Source organism: Arvicola amphibius, chromosome 3 (assembly GCF_903992535.2).
Source record: "Arvicola amphibius chromosome 3, mArvAmp1.2, whole genome shotgun sequence".
NCBI lineage: Eukaryota > Metazoa > Chordata > Mammalia > Rodentia > Cricetidae > Arvicola > Arvicola amphibius.
Genome location: NC_052049.1, coordinates 184,031,217 through 184,054,805, shown reverse-complemented (window position 1 = coordinate 184,054,805; position 23,589 = coordinate 184,031,217). Strand labels below are relative to the sequence as shown.

Here is a 23,589-nt window from a genome sequence, read left to right as displayed (position 1 = left end):
CGAGTGAGTGAGGAAGAAGACAAACCCTCAGAGACCAAGGAAAGGAAATATCCTGCCAGCGTAGTCATTCGGGAAACTGACACGTAGATTTATGTCTTCCAGGTCTGGAGCACTTTACTGAGAAAACTGTTCTTTTAGGAAAACTCAAAAAGAGGCTTCTTTATAACAACAGAATCTCCTGGTTCCAATTTCAGCCAACTACACTATATTAATGAAGCTCTCTTAGAGATAGAGGAAATGACCCTGAATCACTCTACAAACACCAACAACCCCTTCAAACTGACCCCCTCCCCAAAATAAGGCCATTCAATTTGATTAATCTTCAGTTTATATTTTAGGATCTCCCCCACTTCATGCCCATAAATTACTTTGTATTTCCTACCTATTTTTATCACTTGAATGATCTATAAGGCCAATTTTCATTACATGTGATTGGATGAAAGTCACCATTCTGTGCCCTTCAAAGTTTCCACTTTCCTATATTCTCTGTAACGGCCATAGTAGTAGGTGGCTGAAGACTGAATTTATTCAGCAAGCAAAGTGTCAAGAAACATGAGGCTTTGTTTAAAGCCTGGGCAGGTCAACCTCAGGAGCAAGGGAAAATTAACTCAAGAGCCAGTCCCAGTTCATCCCTTTCTAGAATGAAAACCACTTTACCCAAGGATAAACAAGCTAATGTTATCCTTTAGATATGCTTAAATATTTTTTGGTCTGCCTTGAGAGTTGCGTTGTTTGGCATTGCTATCTGCCTTTGTCTGCTGAGTTATCTTATTGGCCCCAAAGATGATTAAAGTCTTTCGAATCAATGCCCATGAAAATACTTTATAATAGAAGAAAGGACATGGTGCTGTTGAGAAGCTGTGCTCTGTGCAGCAGAAGGACAAACTCTCCTCCATCCTTACCATAGCAGCTCAAGCTCTGGGAACTACACACTACACACATGGCACCAATGTCCATCTACTACTGAGAAAGACCACTCTCTCCCTTCAGAGTCCCCACCACATCCAGCTTAAACTTTCTTAATGTCAATCAACTACCACTTTTTAAGTTGTAGTACAAAAGACATTCAAAATATTTCAATTTCTTTTTACAAATGAGGTAGAATATAAACTGTAAGAAAGCTGCCTCCCTACATCTTCCTTCTGGAACTTACCATCAGCCGGGCATCTTCTCTTTCCAAAATTTTCTGAGCCTGATCATCAGGAAATTTCAAGACAGTGGTTATAACTTTCGCCATGGTCTAGAAGCGACAGGAAAGAGATTAGTAGACATGAGGCGAGGCAGTCTCACACCGTCTGACATGTTCTGCTGAGGGGTTCTTTAGTGCTCTCAATGGAAGCCACGAACAAAGAAGTATGATGTGAAGATTATCAGTCAAGGAAGCACTAGCATTTCAATTCAAGAAGGTTCCTTACGAGGTCTGCGTCTGAATTACTTTAGACGATGCATCTCCAATAGCATGAAGCTACATAAAGATCTAGCTCTTGGTCTTTTGGCTTAAGATGAAATATCATCATGGATTCATCTAAAAAGGCCTCATATTTGCAGTAACAATACAGTGATGCATTGCAAAATATATGCTCTAAATAACAAGGATTAGAAGCCCCCAGGGTTCGGCTCTAACTAAATCACATCATATATCTCATAAAATGGGCTACTGCATGGACATGAACATGCTTAGTAGTTACTTTTCAGGACATGCAGCACATTGGCCTAGTAGAAATTACATATTAAAGGAACACAATGTTTTGTTTGGTAGAACACATGATGAATCAAAACATTACACATGGAGGTTTGCAAAACAAGATCATAAACTGTGCAGATCAGAATAAATATACCGTGAGTCAGACTGTCACTCATAAGCTCCTGGAAATCTCCTCAAGGGTTGAAACTCCCTATTGTGTATCAAGCTGAGATGTTGTGAGGGAGACAGAGAGGGAAGAAGATGTCACTTAGGAAGTAAGAAGGACAAGGAGTTCAGCGCTTACATCAAATCAGGTGGTACACTCTCCTGGGGATTCCTACAGTGCATGGTAGAGCATCCCAGACAAGAGGACCAGTGCTCATGGCTACATGTACTCTGTGTATAGGCTTGTGTGTGTGCTGGCAGCAGTGAGTTTCTGGGAAAAGTTGTAGGGAAAAAAATCAGCACAACATTATCAACCCAAAGTTTTGAAACTTCATTCATATCACTAGAAAAACTAAATTATTACCAGAGAGGAAAGAAACTAACATTTTAAAACTCTTACCTGTAGAGCCAAGGCAAGACATTATACATTCCTAATAACTTACTAGACGCAGACCCCACACACAATGACTTTAGTTTCAGGTATCTTTCTTGCCTTTGCCTCTGCCATTTTAATAACTTAAAAAAAAACCCTAAAAATGCCACTTAAAACAATCAGGCTCTTGAAGGATTTCATATCAACTAGACAGAACACAAACTAGTGTGCAAAACTTGAGTATGGAGGTCAAGCATATACATCATGAATAGGCTAAAGGAAATAAGAAGTAGGAACTATTTCAGAGTTTTCTTTTTGTTAACAGAGAGGCAACTTCCTATGTCCCATTTATAAAAACTTTTCCCCCAGGTACCAAAAATCTAAAATTCAGTTATATGGACCATTTCCTTAATTTCAGTATCATACAAGCTAACAAAGTACAACTCACTCTGAACCCACACGCATCCACATCCAAACACGTTTGTAATGACACAACCAGGATCTGTGACTAGCTGCCTCTTCACACTTCTAGAATTCACCAGTGACCCAGAATCTACAGCTGACAGCCAGTAGAGCCTCCAGCTCGCCAGAAAAGCTTTCATGGAGCAGCCAGGACTCTCACTATATCCTGGAAAGAAATCAGACTGTCTGCTCTCCAAAACACATCCTCAGACCCTGAGGAGTATGGAGACGTTCAAATGAGCCAGCTGATTTATAGGCAAACTCTTTGGCTACTGCTTCCTCAGGGAATGCCTCTTCAATTAAGCTTACAGAGCAAAACGGAAGGCAGACTGGATGTAGTATCAACAACAGAGTGGAGGACCAAAACCCAGTGGGAAAAGCAGGCTGGGGGGCTCCATGCTACAAGCCTATGTGTACTATATGAGTGTTCTTTAAGCACCTGCCTCACGAAGAATGCTGTAGCCAAAGCAGGTGAAGAAAAACAGGTAGGACGATACATGGAGACTGCTAGGTGCAGACAACACACCACCAGGTCCTCCACAGGCTGGTTCACCCTAAAACATAACATGCTCTCCACTCTAAGTTCCTTGTTAATATAGAGAAACTAAGCAAATCAGCAAAAGTTGTGTCAAAAAACAGCTTCATTCTTGTTGATTGCATTCAGGGTCATCTGCTCTGTGATGTATACACATAAAATTCTGAAATTATTTTAAATCATCTAGCCTTCAAGACTGTCTGGTCCCAGCTGGAGACAACTGCACCTCACAGATACAGTGCTCAGCTGGACCAGACTACTTGTGACTTAAGGAGCTTACACATCATTCTCTTGGGCCTTCTCTCTCAGCTGCTGTCCATCCTGAATGAGTGCTGAGAGCCCTGAACAGAACCTAAGCCTCTCCAGTCTAAAGCCCCACAAGGGAAACTCTCACCATCCTTAACGCACTCCGCTCCACAGTGTGGTAACTGAGGACAAACTGCTCAGTTCTAAAGTCAGGAGTGGCGTCAGCTTCCACGTCCATGTGTGAACGAACAGTAGCCTACACCTACGACCAGCTTCAACGCGCACATGTAACATGAGGGAAGAATTCTAGGCTGCTCATCATCATTAGTCAGAAAAGCACAACAAATGCAGATGAAGGCCATCAAGAAGCTGTGCCTCTGGGGCAGCTGGAGCGGTATTCTCGCTGCCTTCCACACTGTAAGCTGAAGGGAACCACTGGCTCAGAAAGCACAAGATTACATTTGGCTTGGGCTGTCTCTTTTCCAAAGTTTTCAACTTGGAAACGACATTTCACAAGCTACACTCCCCAGGAGCAAAAGGCAGCGGCAGCTAGTGTGTTAGACTCAGGAAGGCCACGGTGTGTTAGCCAGCCCAGTTGCACCCCAACAGTAGAGTCCAAGTGGCTCCCGTCTGAGAGGATCTTAAAGCTCAGTCTCCTACCTCCTGCACTTGCACACAATGTTAGCCACCTCCCAAGCTGCCAAGGCCGCTGCTTTAACTGCATTAAGAGCACAGTAAAGAGAAACAGTCATTCATCGGTGTTACCTTAAGACAAGGGAAAAACCAGTAAAGCCCTGAAGGAAAGGGGACACTGGACCACTGGGAACTAATACATCCCTGTCAAGATCACATTACTGTAACATAATTTTTATCTGAAAGGATTTGATGGTCAGACATGGTAGTATATGCCTGTAATACCAGCTCCTGGGAGGCAAAGCAGGTAATACAGCAAGACCATGCTTCAAAATCCAAAACCGAAACCAAGCAACAAAAAATACTCCCTAAATCTGCTTGATGTAAACAAACCAATTCTACAAATACTAAGGATTCATATGAACTCTGGCTCCTGGTGCTTCTCTGTGTCTCCAACCTACAAACTTGGAATACTGTTTAAGGTCCTTATCTATGCCTTGCTCCTTTCGGCTTTACATCCCCTTTCCAGATCACTGTCTGAACTGGCCAGCATCTCTGTGACTCAGCACATATCCATACAGTTTCCAGGGACAGAAAAGTCACTGTACCATTCTCAGTCATGACACAGACAATGCAAATCCCGAGAAGAGCCTACAAGTGTCAAAAACAGACAATGATTACAACAAAACTTTTACTGATAAAAAAAAGTTCATGAAATTCCCTAACAACATTCAATTCCATTCAAGATATATTTGCCAAGTATCCAATATAAGGTTTTAAACAAATTGTAGAGGACACAAATAAGTCTCTATCAAGGGCCTGATGTAGGAGCTACATTCTAGAAAACAAATTGACTAGCCATTCCTACTTCCACAGTGTGGTAATTTAAAGATGATCAATATCCCACACATGCAGAAATGACTTGTAACAGACTAAACTATCTCTGGATGTTCCTTAGCAGTCATTGTCATGGTGATAGTACAGTGATTCACAGTGCTATCTAGAGTGCAGTAAAAACCTCCTTAAAACCAGGGAGTGGTGGCGCACGCCTTTAATCCTAGCGCTCGGGAGGCGGAGGCAGGTGGATTTCTGTGAGTTCAAGACCAGCCTGGTCTACAGAACAAGTTCCAGAGAAACCCTTTCTCAGGAGAAAACAAAAACAAAAACGAAACCTCCTTAAAATAAAATCACTTCTCCTGCTTTTAAAATCTGCAGTCACACACACAAACACACACAACACACAAAAAAACTAGCCATATACTTCACTTTTTAAAAACACCTTATTATTTATGAGATTTGCATTGCAGCAGTATTTAGTAACAGCTAATAACATTTTTAAATTTAAATATCATCTTAAAACAAACAGGACTGCCAGTCAGTTCATTCTGTGAACACTGTCTGAGCATAACGATCTAGTGTGTGTGTTAAAAAGAGCCTGACACCAAGTCACGAGGCAGGACCCATACCTTGGTCTCCCGGCCCATCATATATTCAAACAGGACTTTCCGCAAATATTCGAGCTCAGTGGGCTCTCCGAAGAGTGAAGCATCAGTGTGCTGTAGACTGCCGCCTGTCAAGAAAACATCAACCAGATAACCTGCCACTCAGAAAGCAGACACATCAGGACACAAAGAAGGGAACAGGAAGAGGCACTGCTTCCCACGGCTGTGCTGTGCTACCCACACGTCCACACTGGGAACATCCCAGCGGCTTGGTAGAAGTGAAAATGAGAACTGCTGCAGGATTTTTACTTGCCGTATCCTTCTCTTACAAGACCAGGTCAGTGTAAAAGTTCCTTAACGTTAGTGTCTCTGCTAAATAGCATGTGGCTGACTTCAGGCATCCTGGTGACTGACACTACCATCTTCATTTTATTAATGATTTAATATCTCAGACATTTCAGCATTCTAATATTAGAGTACTCAGCTCAAATCAAATTAAAAAAAATTTTAATATTTATTTATTATGTATACAGTTAGCCAGAGAGGACACCAGACCTCATTACAGATGGTTGTGAGCCACCATGTGGTTGCTGGGAATTGAACTCAGGACCTTTGGAAGAGCAGGCAATGCTCTTAACCACTGAGCCATCTCTCCAGCCCCCTTAAAAAATGTTTGAAACACAAGATAAATAAAAAACCTGAAAGTGTGCAAAGTATGGCGTCCTAGCGATTTTCAAGTATTTCTATGTAAACTGTGTCCAGTGGCCCAAGCCTGAAATCCCAGCACTCGGGGCTCAAGGAGGCTGTTAACTGTGTGAAGGGAGGAAACGGAAAGCCGAGTGAGAAAGAGTGAAAAAGGCTGCGCATAAGATAAATGTAATTATATGCAAATATGGAAATGTCCTGAGAGCTCATTAATTTGTATAATTAATAAATGCTAATAAAAACAAAATAAGAGGAAATTTAAGATCTTATGAAAAAGATAATGACAACCTAACTTGAGGCCACAGTGGTGCCAAGGAAAGTGGACATCAGTGGGCCAAAAATTTTACATCCTGTGATGTGCCAATTCTATTCTTAGTTCCGTATTCTACAGAAAATCTACGTGTAAACTACAGGAGACATGGACAAGTATGCAACAAGCTAATGGAATAAAATATACAACCTAGATGACTCTCAAACTTACACTAAACAAAACAAAGAAAAAGATCACGTAAATTCCGCAACTTGGAAAATCTAAACAAAATGTTGCTGGAAATTTATACATAGATATTAAATATAAGGGCAGAAGAATAAGTAGCACAGTGTCAGAGGGGTTCAGCATCATGAAGGTGCTGATTATAGATTACAGAAGTACACATAGGGGCTTATACGGAGAGGAAACTCTATTTCTCCCTATAGGAGGGTGATCATTCAAATCTTAAAAGCAGCAGCATGCAGAAGGTTAGTGTGCACAGTCAGTCCACCAGACTGCTCGGATTTTTTATCATTTAGATGTGCTGACGTATGCAATGTGTACCGAATAATGTTTCACACTCGGATTTAGTATGTATGTAAGAAATGAGGCTATAAGACACTGCATTAAACAAAGCAGACCAGAAACAGAATGACAAGTACTGCAGGATATCACTCACATAAATGAAATCTTCACAAGCTAGATGCAAAGAACAGAATAAGACGGTAGTTACCACCAGCTGGGAGATCAGGTGGAGTGGGCGTGGTCATTGTTCAAAGGAGACAAAATGTCAGCATCATAACAGAAACACCTTCAAGACAGCTGCCATGCTGGGAAACCAGAAGCTCTAGATTAATGTGTTCTCACAGTGTACTGGTCTGAATGAAAATGGCCCGCACAGACTCATATATTTGAATGTCTGGTTCCTAGCTGGTGGAAGTGTTTTGGGAGAACAGTAGGAGGTGTGGTCTTGCTGGAGGTGGTGTGTCACTGGGGAGTGAGCATTTAAGTTTCAAAAACCACACCAAGCCCAGTGTTCATCTCTCTGCCTGCTGTCTGTGGATAAGGATCTAAGTTGTCAGCTACTGCTCAGCACCAAGCCTGCCTGTCTGCCTGCTACCATGCTCCCAGACATGATGGTCACGGACTCTAACTCCCCGACACCGGAGCAGCCCCCAGTCAAAGGCTGTGTGTAATAAGCTGCCTTGGTCACGGTGACTCTGCACAGCAGTGCAGCGACTAAGACGACCACCACGAAAGGTCACGTGTGTGAAGTGACAGGTGCCAACGAGCTCAACTTGGCACTCCGCCATGAACAAATATTTTAAAAACAGCATACTGCAGCAAGTATATAGTTTATGCTTGTCAACTACTAAAAAGGTGATACAAAATAAAAATAAAAAAGAATATGAATCAGCACACACATAAAAAAAGTAAGCCCATTCATAAATCTGGCAGTAAGAAGTGCACGCAGGCGGCCTGGCAGAGGCCCGCTCACCTTTGTAAGGTGTCCCCACGGTTGTCGCACACACAGGCTTTTCATATCTTTTCAAACGGTCTTCTAAATTATGAACCTAAAGACAATATTCAAACCATACCATAAAGTTAATATGAAAATCACATGTAAGGAAAAGAACAGCTATAGAAGAGCTACTGGATGCTTTTCAACGCTGAAGGAACAATGTATGTGATAAAATTAAAAGAAATAGTTTCTTTGGCAGAAACTAGAAGCATATTCAATAGTGAAAAATACAAAAAATTTGAATTTTATTAAAATAAAAACCTTTTTGTATTAAAAGATTACATCAAAAATGTAAAAAGACAAATTACAAAATGGGAGAAAATATTTGCAAATCATATACCTGATAATAAATTTGTATCCAGAATACATAATAAGCCCTTACACCTCAGCAACAAAAAGAAAACACAACCTAGAACAAGCACAGGACATTAATAAATATGACATCATCCCAAGAAAAGAGATACAAAGGGCCAAGAAGCTGGTGACAAGATGGCTGGAGTCAGTGATCATTCGACAAATGTGAACAGACACCACAATGAAGCTCCTCCTAGCTTCCTGGGCGGCTGCAGTGAGCAATCTTGTTGGTAAGGGTGTGAAAGGTCCTTACAGACCACTGCTGCAGCACGGAGCAGCTGCTATGGGAACAGTGCGGCAGCTTCTCAACAAGTTTTCATACGGAAAGCAACCCACTCCTTCCTACACACACCTGAAAGAACTGCAAATGCTCAAGCAAGAAGGGGTACACAAGTTCAGGCATGGGTATTCCTTTAGTCCCACCACTCGGGCAGGAGGATCTTTGTGCCAGCCTGGTCTACAGCCAGGACTACACAGAAAGACCCTGTCTCAAAAAAAAAAAAAAAAAAAAATCAAAATAGTAAGCAAACAAAAACATGGAAACACAAATGTTCTTAACAGCACTACTTGCTATGGACAAAAGGTGGAAACAATCCACTGTGTGTGTAAACTGGTGAGTGGCTATCAGCTGTGCTAGGTCCATACATGGAATTTGATTCACATACTGCTCACAGAAGAAAGTAAGAAGTAGCTGGGCATGGTAGCACAGGCCTCTTTTCCCAGCCAGGACAACTGACAGACAACATGGATGGACAGACAGAATATACGCTGTTTCACTGTTGAAGCTAACGTCATAGGCTGTGTGCTGTATGGGCCCAGAAGATGAGATGCACACAGCATACAAATCCACAGAAACAGAAAACACTAATGGTTGCAAGAGGCTGAAGGGAGAGAATAATAAGGACTGATGGTTAAGGAAGTGCACAATGATGAATTTCTGATATGAGAACTTTATCACAATAAAAATGAGCAATACAAACCTCGCTGGGCTGTGACAATTTTGAAGATTTAAAGACACTTACGCAGGGAGTGCTAAAGCAGTGAGCTTGAGAACAGTGCTTTACTACTGGGAGAGGAGAGGCAAGGTGACTTACTTTACCTACTTTAACTTAGTGTTCTTATGAACTTAAAAAATACAAACCATTTCAAGCATACTCAATGTAAAGTATATTAATGTCCCATTTCAGCAACTGTCAGGTCTTGCTTATGTGTATTTTAAGAAAACTGGAAAAGTTGGGAGATTTAGTGTCTTAGGGTGGCCTGCTGACATACGCCAGTATTCTCCACAGCTTGGGAGAATCATCACTAGGCATCACCCACTGCACATAAATACACACTGGCATGCGCTTACACTGAGTCCCTGGAGAGCACTGAAACTGAGTGACAGACACTGTCCACGGATACTATGTGTAAAAATCATGTAACATTAACTCAATCATTGGAGAAAAGCACTAAAGAATGATTTTCATATTTTTCCTTTGAGAAACCAGAAAAATAATTCCTACTACAATGATAAAAATGCAAAACATTCAAAATGTCAAACACTAGAAATAGCAGGATACAATGTTCTAGTTTGGGGCTGGAGAAATGACTCAGCAATTGTGACCACAAGCTGCTCCTCCAAAAGACCCAGGTTCAATTCCTAGTGCTCACAACTGTAACTTGTTTCAGGGGACCATGCCAACAGGCATGCACATTTTACACTGATATATGCATGAATGCAAAATACCCATACATATAAAATAAATCTCTTTAAAAAATAACAAATGTTCCAGTTTAAATATATACAATCATAAATGTAAAGACTGTCTCAAAGAATTTGTATGGATTTAGAAATAAAATTTTCTGCTTAAGACAGAAAGGATTTTACTGGGTGGTAGTGGGACACACCTTTAATTCCCATACTCGGGAGGCAGAGGCAGGCGGATCTCTGTGAGTCTGAGGCCAGCCTGGTCTACAAAGCGAGTTTCAGGACAGTTAGGGCTACACAGAGAAACCCTGTTTCAGAAAAACCAAACCAAACAAAAACCCATCAACAACAACAAAAGAAATGCCAGGCAGTGATGGCACACACCTTTAATCCCAGCACTTAGGAGGCAGAGGCAGGTGGATCTCTGTAAGTACAAGTCCAGCCTGATCTACAAGACTAGCTCCATGACAGGCTCCAAAGCTACAGAGAAATCCTGTCTCAAAACAAAACAAAAAGGCTGAAGGAATTTCAAAGCAACTATTAAATCATTAACTCAATTGTTTTATTATTGGCCAAGACCCAAGCACACATCAACAGACACTGCACTCGCCAGTACCTGCTCTCTCAACTCCTGTTCCTTTAACTTGGAATCGCTGATCAGAGTGGTCTTCTGAGCTAGCTGTGCCTGAAAGAACAAAAGCCAGACTGAAACGAGTGTGTCCCACTGACTCCTGGACATGTTTCTGTAGTGCTTGCAAAATACATTCTTTGTAAAAAGTGTCTTTATGTTCTAACTTGTTTTTTTAAAAAAAAAAAGGTTGGGGGTGGGGGACATGTTTCTAAAGTGTACAGTAAACTTCAATGAAGAACTAATCTTACCTGTAGCTCTATAATTGTTACCTGGAGATGAAAAAGAAAAACAAAACAAACAAAAAAGAATGTGAATAATAAAACTGACAAGGAGAGGAAACAACAAAACAAACAGCTATGACCTGACAACAAAGTACGAAGCCAGCCTTCCCATCGTAAGGGAGTAAGCAAGTCTGAAATAAAGCAATTTCAAATCCTTGTTTCTTAACCTCATCTATTTTTGTGACATAGTGTCACACACAAACATCCATAGGCAGAGACGGCTGTAAGGCTGGGAAGTGAAGCTCCAGCAGCAGAGGATTCTTCACCCCCAGGGTTACTGGACACGAGAATATGTCCGTGTGTCACTCAGGGAAGTCTATGAGTCCACGGGTCAGATCTTTCAAAACCCTTCAGTACATTTCTAAGCACAACCCCCAACGCTCATGCTGGGCTCTGATTACAAACTGTTTCTCATGGTGCTCAGCACAGATCCATGTGACTGAGGACCATCTAGAATGCAGAAGGAATACTGCAGCAGTGTGATTCCAACTGTCTGGGAGGCTGAGACGAGAAAACTGCTTAGACAGAAGATTCAAACTAGCCTGGGAAACATGTCAGGGTTACCATCTCAAGTAAAAAACAAAATCAAAATATTGAGAAGCACTGAAGCATACTCAAGGAGAATTAGGAGACTACAAAGAAACAAATCTGTTTATAGTTATTATTTTTTGCTTTCTTTTGCAACAAGGTAAAGGGCTCGGCTTAATATCAATTTCACAATGTATCAACACTCTATGGTAGTCCGGATGCAACATTAATACTCTGACACTAGGGGAAGTTCATGTTAGTAAAATACATGTGTTTTCATGGAAGTAATATTTAAAAGCAAGGATGCCTACAGCCACGGTCACACACTAAGCAAACAAACAAAACTACAGGAATGGCTGTCGTTAAAGGAAAGGGACCTTTCCGTTAGCTCAACGCTCGTTCAACTGTATCTATAAGGAATGACTGATAATCTGTAGGAAATCTTCTCAAGGGTGGAGTCACAGGCAGTGTCCGCCAGCTCTGTCATGCCAGTCACCTCACTGTGTGTATCTGGTCCAGTAGCCAATGAAAATGGAACCAGCACAGAATGACTGAAAAACCATCACGTTCGTGTAACACAAGCCAGGATACACTATCAGGCAGAGTGCAGATTAAATATGCCCACAGAATGCTGCTGGGGCGGAGTCACTCATGACTTGAGTGGTTGGTGCAACCACTGCTAGGTTACCCACACTTCAATGGCCAGCGTCACATGCACACACACACACAATATCCCAGGTTAAAATCAAGGGTCACAAAACAAAATCACATGAAGTGGGAGGGGGATTGTTAGGAGGAAAAGGGAGGGCTGTGGGAACAGGAAGAGTTAGAGGGTGGGGAGGGGTGAGTATGACAAAAATATATGCATGTATGTAATTGTCAAAGAATAAACAGTAAAAGAAAAGTAAAAAGCAGACATTTTTAAGAGGCCATCTCAGGATGTCACATTTGCTGTGGATTGTTTCTGGACTGGCCCAAGGATGTAAGGCTCAGTCTGCTCTGCTACAATGTCCGTGGAAGACCAGAACACCCTGGCAAACAGGAAGTCTAAGCTTTGAGTGGGAAGCCTGGATTTAAATTCCACTACACTTATCTGAGGAAGATACCTGGTCAGTCGTCTTCATCAATTAGACCATGAAACCCAATATGCACAAGTTCAAGAGAACTGCCATATTTGGGCTACCCATGCATGCTTCAGCACTGCCAGGGCAAACATTTCAATTCTTTTTTTCACAACACATCATGAGATCTGAACATTCTGTTAACCTCTTTGGGTTTTGGTTGTATTTACTGAAAAAATAAAGCAAGAGGCCTTAAAAGGTTCCTCGGGGTTAAATGAGATTAATATATGCCACAAATCGGGGAAATGGTGACGTTTTCAAGAACCAGGAGAAGAAAAAGTTCTCTCACATTGTCCTCCACACTGTTCTCCTCATCTAGCCTGTGCTCATACTTCTTCTGCAGCTCCTCAAGTTGAGTCTGTAGGTCATTTACTTTTGCCGTCATTTCTTCTTCACGAGCCTTTAGGATGAAAACAGCAATGTGGTAATAACATTAAAACCATGCAGAGAGAGAGAGCGGTGTAGAACACTGGCTTCAGTGCTGCTCGCTCTTCCTGGGCTGCCATGGCACCACCCACAAGCCCTCTGTCCATCGCCCAAGGTATCAGCCGCTGCCGTCCTCTCACCCTGGGCTGATCAGGTCTAACAGGGCCACAGATCTCGTGCTCTAAGGTTGGGGTACTTTCTACAGTGGGTGCCTAAACACATTCAGGAAGTAGGATTTTTTATTTATTTTTTTTTTTGCTTTTGGTTTTTTTGAGACAGGTTTCTCTGTAGCTTTGGTGCCTGTCCTGGAACTAGTTCTTGTAGACCAGACTGGCCTTGAACTCACAGAGCTCCCCTGCCTCTGCTGGGATTAAAGGTGTGTGCTACCACCGCCCGGCCTAAAGTAGTATTTTTACACACAACTGATCACAAGAAGCCATGGAATGCTTTGGATTCTTTTTCTTCACCAGCTAGGAGCAGCTGTGTAACTTGGGAGTTGGTTGGAGCCTTGTCTACTGGCCCACACATTTCAGCCACCTCCATGTGGAGTCGGCAGTTAAGTAACAATGCGACCAGTCTAACTTGTTGGTGACCAGTAGTCTTCATTTCCTCCAAAACATTGCAAAAACAAACAAACAATAGAAAAGGCTGAACTAGAAAAAAAAATCTTTTAGGCGATTTTTGTCCCCATGGTACTACTCAGAAATTCTGACACACAAATCACCTCTTTTCTGTCCCAAGGACACTCAGCTCTCCTCGGTCATCAATCTGACAAGAGCTTTGTGCTAAAGAACACTTAGAGCTAGAATATTGATCTGACTTGAGTAATGAAGATCCATGTGTGCTGAGTGAGACAAACAGGAAAACAACCACCAACAGGTGTCACTTAACAGACACCAACTGTCAGAAACATGAGGAACACCATTCTCAACAACAGACAGATGGTTAGGCACAGACAATGTAGAAAGCCTGATTTTAACATCACTTCTCATGAAGAAGGCTAATGGGAAACAAAACCGCATGACCTTGTTCTATGTTGGCCAATGCTCAGATGCCTCCTCACCGAGGCACACACTGACCTAGCCCCACCTCCAACGCCATCAACCTGGAACTGGGCTACTACTGTCCTTGGTCATGGCTGTCTACCACTGCACATCCCTATGCTTACCCAAGTCAATGTACCTGAGTTTCCACAGCTACTTTCTCAGGCACACTGTGACAGTCAGCTATGTCTGACGCATCCTTTGATAGCTGCAAACTACTAACTAAACTAAGGCAAGCCTTTTAAGAATTAGAGAAGAATCCCTAATGGATTATCTCTGACTTAAAAAAAAAAAAAGTCTGGATCTGGGAGACACGTCAGTGGTAGGGGGGCTGCCAGCAAGACACTAGGTCCTGTGTAAATCCCTAGTTCAGGAAGGGAGGAAAGAAGGGAGGGAGGTTGGGAGGGAGGGGAGAAAGAAAGAGGAGTGGAGAACTATAACTTTCCTGACTGCATTCTTTAAAAACAAATGGAATGAAAGTGATTTCACTGTACATGATTTTCAAAAATGCATGTGAATATATTTGATTCAAGTTTTTCTAAATAAAAATTAAATTTCAAACTTTTAAAGACACAGCACAGAGAGGTTGGGGATCCAACTCGGTGGGTAAATGCCTGCCACACAATCGTCAAGACTCAGGGTCAGACTCCCAGCACCCATGTAAAAGGCCAGGTTTGATGGCACAAGTCTATACCTCCAGTGCTAGTGGGGAGACCCATGGAAACTCGGGGGTCAGTGCGTGAGCACGCCAGGGAGAGTAAGATGGAGAGCAGCTGAGGAAGGAGGACAACTGACTTGGCACCTCCGCTGCCTGAGGGGCCATTCTATAGCTCTGGACAGGTCACCTGACCACAGCAACTCTTAGGAGCATTTAACCAGGGCTTTCCCTACAGTTTCTGAGGGTTAGTCCATTATCATCATGGCAGAAGCATGGCACACACACGGCACTCAAACAATAGCTGAGACACATCCTGATCTCAGGCAGCAGGCACAGATCTAGTGACTGTGCCTGGAATGAGCTTTTAAAACCTCAAAGCCCACTCCCAGTGACCCACCTTGTCCAACAAAGCCATATCTTCTAATCCAAGAACTAGGGATTAGACATTCAAATATAGGAGCCTATAGAGCCCATTCTCACTCAAACCAGCACACCCACCTACACACAAGCATAACAGAGGTGGTAACAACGACTCATGAAGTCTGAGGACTCAAAACATGAGCAGAGGTAAAATGAGTGAAGAACAAGCTCAACCCGAGTCCCCTGGGAGACTGGAGTAGCCCTGGGCACCTTCACGGTCATCACACAGAAGACATTGACAGGGGCAGATATGCTGGGAGAGGACAGAAGCCCAGCAACAAGGAGACCAGGTGTCCAGTTCAAGCAGCAGGGACCAGATGAGACAGCAGCATACAGTAGTAGCAGCGGTGCAGAGGGAAGAGGAACAAAAACTATGACTGGTGTGGGAGGTCCTTCTGTCTATGTGCTGCTTTTGGTTTTATTCATTGGTGAATGAATAAAGAAACTGTCTTAGCCTGCTATAGGGCAAAAGAACAGAGCTAGTCAGGGAGAAGCCATGTACCCTCACCAGAGCCAGACGGAACTTTGGCCAGTAAGCCACAGCCATGTGGTGATACACAGATTAATAGAAATGGGTTAAAATAATATGTAAGAGTTAGCCAATAAGAAGCTAGAGCTAATGGGCCAAGGGAAGAACTCACACTTTGATTGGGTTTAGCCAGCTGATACATACTATTAAAGCCCCCTTTCTAAAAATGTAGCTACTAGAACATGTTCAATAATTAAACGAGGCTGTCGTGTGGTTTACATTAGGTGTGTAAAGGCAGCACTAGCTGTGAGGCTAAGGAAGGAGTTTGTTCACCCATGCTGTCCCACACCTGCAGCTTGGGGGTCTGTCCCCAGTTCCCTTCACACAGCTGCCAGAGCACTACAGCTACCTGTCTCCAGTGCCTCAGCCCTACACCTATATAGGCTCGTCATGGTGAACAGCCTACTCTCTGATGACCTATCGTGAGATATTCCTTTACACTGTGTGAAGATGTGTCACTGTGATTGGTTTAATGACAAGCTGAATGTCCAATAGCTAAGCAGGAGAGGTTAGGTGGGACTTTGGGCAGAGAGAGAAACTCAGGAGAGGATGGACCTATATGGAATGGAAGAAAGATAAAGAACCACATAGCAGAACACAGATTAATAGAGATAGAGCAGATTGGGAACAAGCCTAAGCTAAAAGCCAAGCTTTCATAATTAATAATCAGTTCCCATGTCACTATTTGGGGGCTAGTGCTCCCAAAACAAACAAATAACAAGAAAAGGCAGACAGTAATGACCCATACGTCCACATACAGTGAAGGATGACAGAACAAAACCAAGCGCATCCCCTCCCTGGAGCTCCCAGGCTTGATTATCACAATGAGTAGCTATTACCCTGCTAAAGTTCCTTCCTTGAGAAGACATTTTTGTTTATGAAATAGGTGATGGAATGAGGACTCTCTGCTCTAGAACTCAAACAATGAACTGCACTACGGCTGCCTTCCCTTCTGTATAAAAACAAAACAAAAGCACAGTAACAAATACTAGAGGATAAACTAGACGGTACCTTAGGTACACTGCATGGTCAGATTCAATAAGGAGTCAAGAAGCGACTGGATTTATTTATTTTGAGACAAGGACTCATATAGCCCAGGCTGGTCTTGAACTTGTTATATGGCCCAGATTGGCCTAACTCAGCTTCCCAAGCGCTGGGACTACAGGCATGTACCACCAATACCTCAATAGATTTTTTAAAAATGCATTTATTATTTATGTGTATGTGCCTACATGAGATTAGATATACCATGTGCATGCAAGTACCCATGAATTTATGTGTAAAATGAATGTGCAGTGCCACAGAGGAAAGAAGAGGGCACTGGATCCTATGAAGCAGAAGTACAGTTAGCTGTAACCACCATGTATGTGCTAGGAATAGAACCTGGATCCCCTGCAAGAGCAGTAAGAGCTCTTAACTACTGACCCATCTCCAGACCCCTGCTATTCTTAAAATACATGTATACTGGCATAAATTCACTCTGAAAGTACAAGAAAATCTGCAATTATTTTTTTAAAGTTTCCTAGTGAGACTTAAAGCTAACAAATTACACAAAGATGGCATTCCATATTCCATAATTTCACTCAATTCAATTACATTTAAAATAATGGATTATCACAATCTGTTCCTAGCTCACACATGTACTGCTGACAGAGTCAGCTGAGGTTATGGCTCTTCTGGAACAACGAATGCTTCTTGGCATATGATAAAGTAAGGCTTGGAGTAGCCTTACAGAGAATAATAAGCCAACAGAGAACAACCGACATTGGTTTATATCTGAAAGCATTGTTGGGGGTCAAAGTTCTCACCAGCATTTATGGTTTGTTCCACTCGCTAGCGCAGCACCACTAGAGCGAGTGTGGAGAGATGGCCGCCCACTAGACGTAACGCCCTTGCTGAGGAGCCCTCTTTCCCCACCCCAACCTGGACCATCCACATGCTGAAAATGAGGGGAGAAGAAACGAGGCTGGCTGGCCTTCCTGGGAAGACTCCAGCCGGCTGAGCAGCCTTAGACACTGGCCTGCTCTAGTTCCCAGACCTCACCCAAGCACAAAGCCTCACTTTAATCTCGTTTCTGTCAGAGGAAAAACGTCTCTACACCTGGAAAACATCAGCACTACCATAAAACACAGAGCACTTCAGAAGAGAGTGGAGATACAGTACGTCAAGGATCTCCTCGTATGTCCTGGCTGTTCTTTTCAGGTCCTCGTCTTTCTCCGCAATCTTCCTATGCAACTGTTGGGTCTCTTCTTGGTGGGTCTCCAGAAGCTCAGCTTCCACCTCTTGGGCCTTGTCTAATTAAGGATGAGGGACACACATAAGAAAACATGGTTGTGACTATCTATTGCCAACAGTAGTAGGAATTCTCATTTCAAATTAATGTTCATGAAATTTAGCAGAACAGACAAGGCAAGGAGCGAGGCAGGTTACAGACGTTTCTAGAGACCCTGGGAGGGCACTTTCTTGGACAAGGACCATTTCTCATTTCCCCTCTAGTTAATGACACACAGCACCTGGCATAAGGGCAGACAGGGAACAGGCTTCGGCTGCAGACTTGGGTTTAAAGCTGTACTCACGGATGGTCTCCTGGATGGTCCTCTCTAGTTCCTGCTCCTTCTGGGCCAGCTGGGTGTTAAACTCCCTCATCAGCTGCTTCAGTATGGAAGTGTGCTTCAACTCAAGATCCTCCTGCTCCTGTCTGAGTAACAAGAGTGGACAGCGATGATGGCTGCCTCCACAGAGCATGTTACAAAGAGGTTTCAGAACAGTTTGCACAATGTGCTCTCACTGTTTTGGAGGCAGTGTGGAGTGTGCGTGTGTCCAGGTGGAGAAAACTAGAGAGATACAGAAATGATGACTACCTTCGGCAACTAACCCTGGGGCCTGGAGACCAGTTCTTCCCACTTTAAACTTCTCCACTACACACACACACGGGACAGCCATAGGGCTACTACTAAAGACAACCAGCAATGAGCTTATTACTCGACATATGGCCAGCAGCTGGCAAGATCTTACCTACATGAAAAGGCATGTCCCCTAAATGAACATGGACTAACACTGCCTGCTGCCCCAAATCTTCACTTCTCATCAGTATCTAACTTACTGGATTTATGGAACACTTTGGGCAGGTCAGTGTCTGTATCACACACTACACACACTCATGCCCACAAGGTGGGAACAACACTTACTTGAGTTTCTCCTCCGCTTCCTGCACACACTCTTTCTTCAGAATGTCCAGCTCCTGCTGATGCTCCTTCCTCAGCACCCGAAGATCTTTCTGAAGTCTAGCCACCTCCCTGCTCAGCTTCTGCTTCTCCCGCTCTGCCCCTGCTAACTTCAACTCCAGGTCCTTGTGCTGGGTGTCCATGTTATTCCCCAATTTCGGTTGGATCACATGTGATTTGGAATTTTCCTCAGAACTATTTTCTAAAATTTCGACAGATTTATTTTCCCCATCCATTTCTTGCTGTGAGGCTTGCGATTTCTCGTATCTTAAGGCCAACTTGTCCATTTCAAGTCTATGTGAGTCCCTCTCTCTTTCTAAGTCTGCCTCCAGCTCTTTTATCTTCTGCTCCAGGGTCTGGCAGGTCAGCTCCTTTTCCTGGAGGGTTTTCTGGACACTCTCAGCCACGCTTGCCCAGCTCTGCTTCCCTCCTGGATTGTTCTTACTAGTCTCTTCTTCCATGGGCTGGGACTCAATGAAGGAACAGTTCATCTTCTTTTCCTCGAGTTCTTCTTGAAGACATCCTACAGAAATCTGATGGTCAAGTTGTCTGGCTCGGTAGTCTAAGGTCATGGAGAGCTGCATTCCAGACGGAGACTCACCCTCTCCCTGCTCCAGCCTGTGCAGCAACTTCTCCCTCTCAGCTAATCTTCTTTGTAGTGTAGAGAGTCTTTCCTCACACGCCTTGTGTGTGCAGCCTTGTTCGGAAGATGCTGCCATGCTTTGTACAGATCTGGAAACAGCCGGCATCTCTGATTGGGGAGAACTTTCTAGGTTTTTAAGTTTTTCTTCCAGAATGTGAATTTGCTTTTCTCTGTCTTGTAACTTAGCATTCAGCTCGCTCAGCTGGCTTTCTGCATCTTTCTCATACTGCTGCTTCTTCTCTTCCATCTGAGACACTAACTGCTTCCTGATGGCAGCGATCTTCTGCTCCGCCTTCCTCTTCAGCTCCACTTTGGCAGCACTTTCTAACTCTAGCTTGTCTTCTAGAGCCTTCACCTCCCCATCTCTGCTTTTCACACTGCAAGTCACGTGTTCTAGCTCTTTCTTCATAATTCCAAGCTCAGCTTCTAGGGAGGATACTTGTTTTTCTAGTCTCAGGACCTTTTCCTCAGCCTCCCTGACCTTGTTGTCCTTCTCCTCTCCCATTTCTTCAAAGTGCTGAAGTTTCTGAACCAGTTCCTTCTGCTCAGTGTCCTTCTGTTGGTTGTAATTTCTAAGTGTTTCATTTAGGGACTCAATTTCTTTTTTCCTCTGAGTAATACAGTCCTCTAACTCAGCAACCCTTGCTGTCTGCACCTTCAACTCAGTCTCTAAGTCACACACCTTCTTCTCCATCTTGCTCTTCCTGTCTTCCATCTCACCCTTTAAACATTCAAATCTTTTATTCTGCTGATCAAGGTCTTCCTTCAGTAAACATATCTGCTCATCCTTTTCACTAGCTTCTTTGGCTTTTACGTCCAGCTGTGTCTGTAGGTCTTTAATAGTGCTCTGGTACTGTGCAAATCTGGGCTGGGCTTTTTTCTTCCACTCTGAGAACTTGTTGGACCAATGAGCAACCTGCTCAAGAGCAGCCGTTTTCTCTTTACTCAGAGCATCAACTTTCAAAGACAGGTCTTGCACTTGACCTTGCAGCTCTGTCTGTCGCTCCTCGTGCTGCTTGGTCAGTGAGGAAATGGCTGCTGCTTTGTCACTTAGGCTGACGCTGTTCTCCAGCTGAGCACGGACCTCACTCAGCTGTTTGCGAAGGCTGTCGATCTCAGCCGTCTTCTCCGAAAGCTCTCCTCTCAGCAGTGTGACTGCATTGATGTTCTCTGATAACTCTTTTTTCAGCCGTGTGATGCACGACTCCTTTTCGCAGGCTGCCTGCTGCTGCTGGCCTCCTTCCTTCTGTAAGGCTTCCTTTTCTGTGACGAGACCTTCGATATCAGCCTTCATGGCCTTAATCTGATTCTCTTTTTCCTCCAGCTGATGGGTAGCCTGTTGGAAAGAGCTCTTTAGTGTGTGCTGCTCGTCTCTCAACTGTGTAAGTTGTGCTTCTAATTCAGAAACTCGGCCCATCTTCATGAGCAGTGCCTCCCTAACTGAGGCCGTGTGCTGCTGACAGCGGGAAAGTCTGGAGAGAATGGTGTCTGTTCTGTCACCGCTGACGCTGAGTAATTCATTTGTTTTAGCTTCTAACAAAGCTGTGGTTCTCTCACAGCGACTGTCTAGCTGAGATGCTAGTTCTCCAAGCAGGGTTTTGAGGGTCAAGCTCTTGTCCTCTAGGCTCTTCCTACTACTCTCCTGTAAAGCCCTGCAGCTCCGGAGCTCCTCCTCCGCAGCCTGCACCTTGCCCATAAGTTCAGAAACCCTGAGCTTCCCCTTCTCTGTCAGCATTTTCAGCTCAGTTAGCTCCTCTTGAAGAGAAACCTTCTCAGTCAGACAACGACCCAAATCGATTTCCAGCTTTTCGACCTGTGACTTCAGCTGAGATTCCTTCTCTGAGAGTGAGGCGACCTGAGCAGCCTTCTGCTCCACCTGCTCCTGCAGGTCGGCTAGCGCTGCCTCCCGCATGCTCACCGCCTCCTTCAGCCCCAGCACTTCCGTGTTCACCTCCTCTTTTTCAGATTCGACTGTGAGGAGCTTCTGCTTCAGCTCTGCCAGCTCCTGTTCCTTCTCCTCTATCCGGCTCTCATGCTCGTCCCGAAGTTCCTCAGCTTGCTGACTGAGTCTCTTTTCCCAGGACTCTGTGATGTCATCAAGCTTCCGCTGGTGCGCTTCCGTCAGGCTCTCTATCTGCTGCCTTTGGTTGGCCTCCAGTCTTGACACGGTGTCACTGATCCCCGCTGAGTTGGCCTGTGCCATCTCCAGGATCTGGGCACTGAACTGCCTCTCTTTCTGGCTGAGCTCTAGGATGCTATTTTCAAGCTCTTTTTTAAGTTTGGCTTCCTGGTCCAACAACTTTTTCTTTGTTTCTTGCATTTCTTTTGCTTTCTGCTTAATTTTTTCCATCTTTTTTTCCTGGTTTTTAAATTTGGTTTCATATTCCTCACGCAAAACACTAATACTCTCTTCTTTAGAAGACAATTTCTGTTTGAGGACCTCAATTTCTTTGGTCTGTTCTTCTCTCATTTGTAAAATGACATTTTCCTTTTCCAACAGGATTTGCCTTGTCTGCTCCTTCTCCATGTTACTGTCCTTGAGGTGTGACTCGTGCAGCTGGGCTAACGACCTGCCTCTCTCCTCCAGCTCACGCTTCTGGTCCTCAAGCTGCTGCACCTGCGCTCTCTGAGTGTCTAATTCCACACACACGTGCTTTTTTTGTGTTTCCATTTCAGCTACCTGCTGGGTAAGAAGGTTCTTCTCCGTTTCCAGACCCAGCACCTTCTGCTGCATTTGGGCCAGCTGCTCCTCGTACACACCCGTCTGCTGGCATGTAGTGCTCTGCTGTGAATGGAGGAGCTCCAGCTTAGCCAAGGCCTGCTGGAGCTCCCCGGCAGACTTTTCAAGACGAGCTTCGAGATCCTCTATCCGAGCCTGCTGCTCTTTCAGGTGCTCATCTCTCTCCTTCAGGAGAAGCCCCAGCTGGTTGACTTCATCTTTTAAGGCCTTCTCAGTCCTCTGGACAGTTATTTCTTGTTCCTTACTGATGCTGTCGACCTCATGCTGGTGGTGACGCCTCTGTTCCTCCAACTCAGCCTCCAAGGCCTGCTTCATTTTCTCTGCATCACACCTCAGGACAGAAAGCTCCTCTGTGAGCTGCTCACGGGCTTTCAGTGCTTCCGACAGCTCAGAAGACAGGGATTCCAGCTCTGTTTGCTTCACGTCCAATTTCTCCAAGGTCTTTTCATTCATGTCTTGTATGTGGGCCTGGAAAAGACTCTCCTTCTCCTTTAATAAGGCATCTTTTTCTTGTTCGTGCTTCTCTCTGAGCTCCTCCACTGCAGCCTGCTGCTGCTGCGTGAGCTCCTGGAGTCTCTTGTTCCACAGGCTGCTCTGCTGCTGCTGGAGGCTCTGCAGCTCTGTCTTGTGCTTCTCGGCTAGGGCTGTGAGCTCTTCATTGTGCTTATTCTTCTCAGCTTCCAAATGCACAGCTAAACGCTCTGATTGGGTTTTGCTTTCTTGTAAACTTTTTTCCAAAGAGGTTTCCAATTCAAGAATTCTCTGTCAATGAAAATGGATGTATTTTTACTAATGCCCATAGCTGTTTATCGGCAATAACACACAGATTGTGTGGGCCTACAGAGAGGCTGGAATTTGGACACTTCACGTACCAGACCAAACAGAAGACAAGGCAGACAATATGCTGTTCTCAGTCACTAACGGAATCTTGACCACAAACTCAGTTCTGTATTTGTTCTATTTACTCAGGTAAACATTTCAATTATCTCTATTTTCAAAAACTGTTGTAATGGGAAAGTCAAAAAGAAATTAAATCACAAAACAAATAATAATGGCAGTGAGTTAAGTAGGAAGATGATCCTCCACACTCCAAGCTTTTACATTACAATAGTATTTCATTACTTTCATAATTTAATTTTGGAGAAAAAAGTATCTCATTTTTCTATCCCCAAAGGCATATACTTAAAAACTTTAAAAATTTTTTATTATTTGTGTGTGTGTGTGTGTGTGTGTGTGAGTAAGAGAGACAGAGAAACAGAGAAAGACAGAGAGACAGAGAGGAGG

General features: G+C 43.8%; 1 protein-coding gene across 1 annotated transcript in view; it reads right to left on the bottom strand.

Moving 5' to 3' along the window:
• Positions 1–23,589, bottom strand: part of Golga4 (golgin A4) — a 96,538-nt gene that overhangs the window by 5,283 nt on the left and 67,666 nt on the right. The window contains exons 17-25 of the mRNA XM_042054755.1: positions 18,887–23,067; positions 18,275–18,396; positions 17,862–17,992; positions 12,912–13,022; positions 10,941–10,961; positions 10,678–10,746; positions 7,994–8,069; positions 5,565–5,668; positions 1,154–1,240 (exon numbers count right to left, since the gene is read on the bottom strand). Of these exons, the coding sequence (XP_041910689.1) occupies positions 1,154–1,240; positions 5,565–5,668; positions 7,994–8,069; positions 10,678–10,746; positions 10,941–10,961; positions 12,912–13,022; positions 17,862–17,992; positions 18,275–18,396; positions 18,887–23,067 (4,902 nt within the window). The remainder of the gene's footprint in view (positions 1–1,153; positions 1,241–5,564; positions 5,669–7,993; positions 8,070–10,677; positions 10,747–10,940; positions 10,962–12,911; positions 13,023–17,861; positions 17,993–18,274; positions 18,397–18,886; positions 23,068–23,589) is intronic.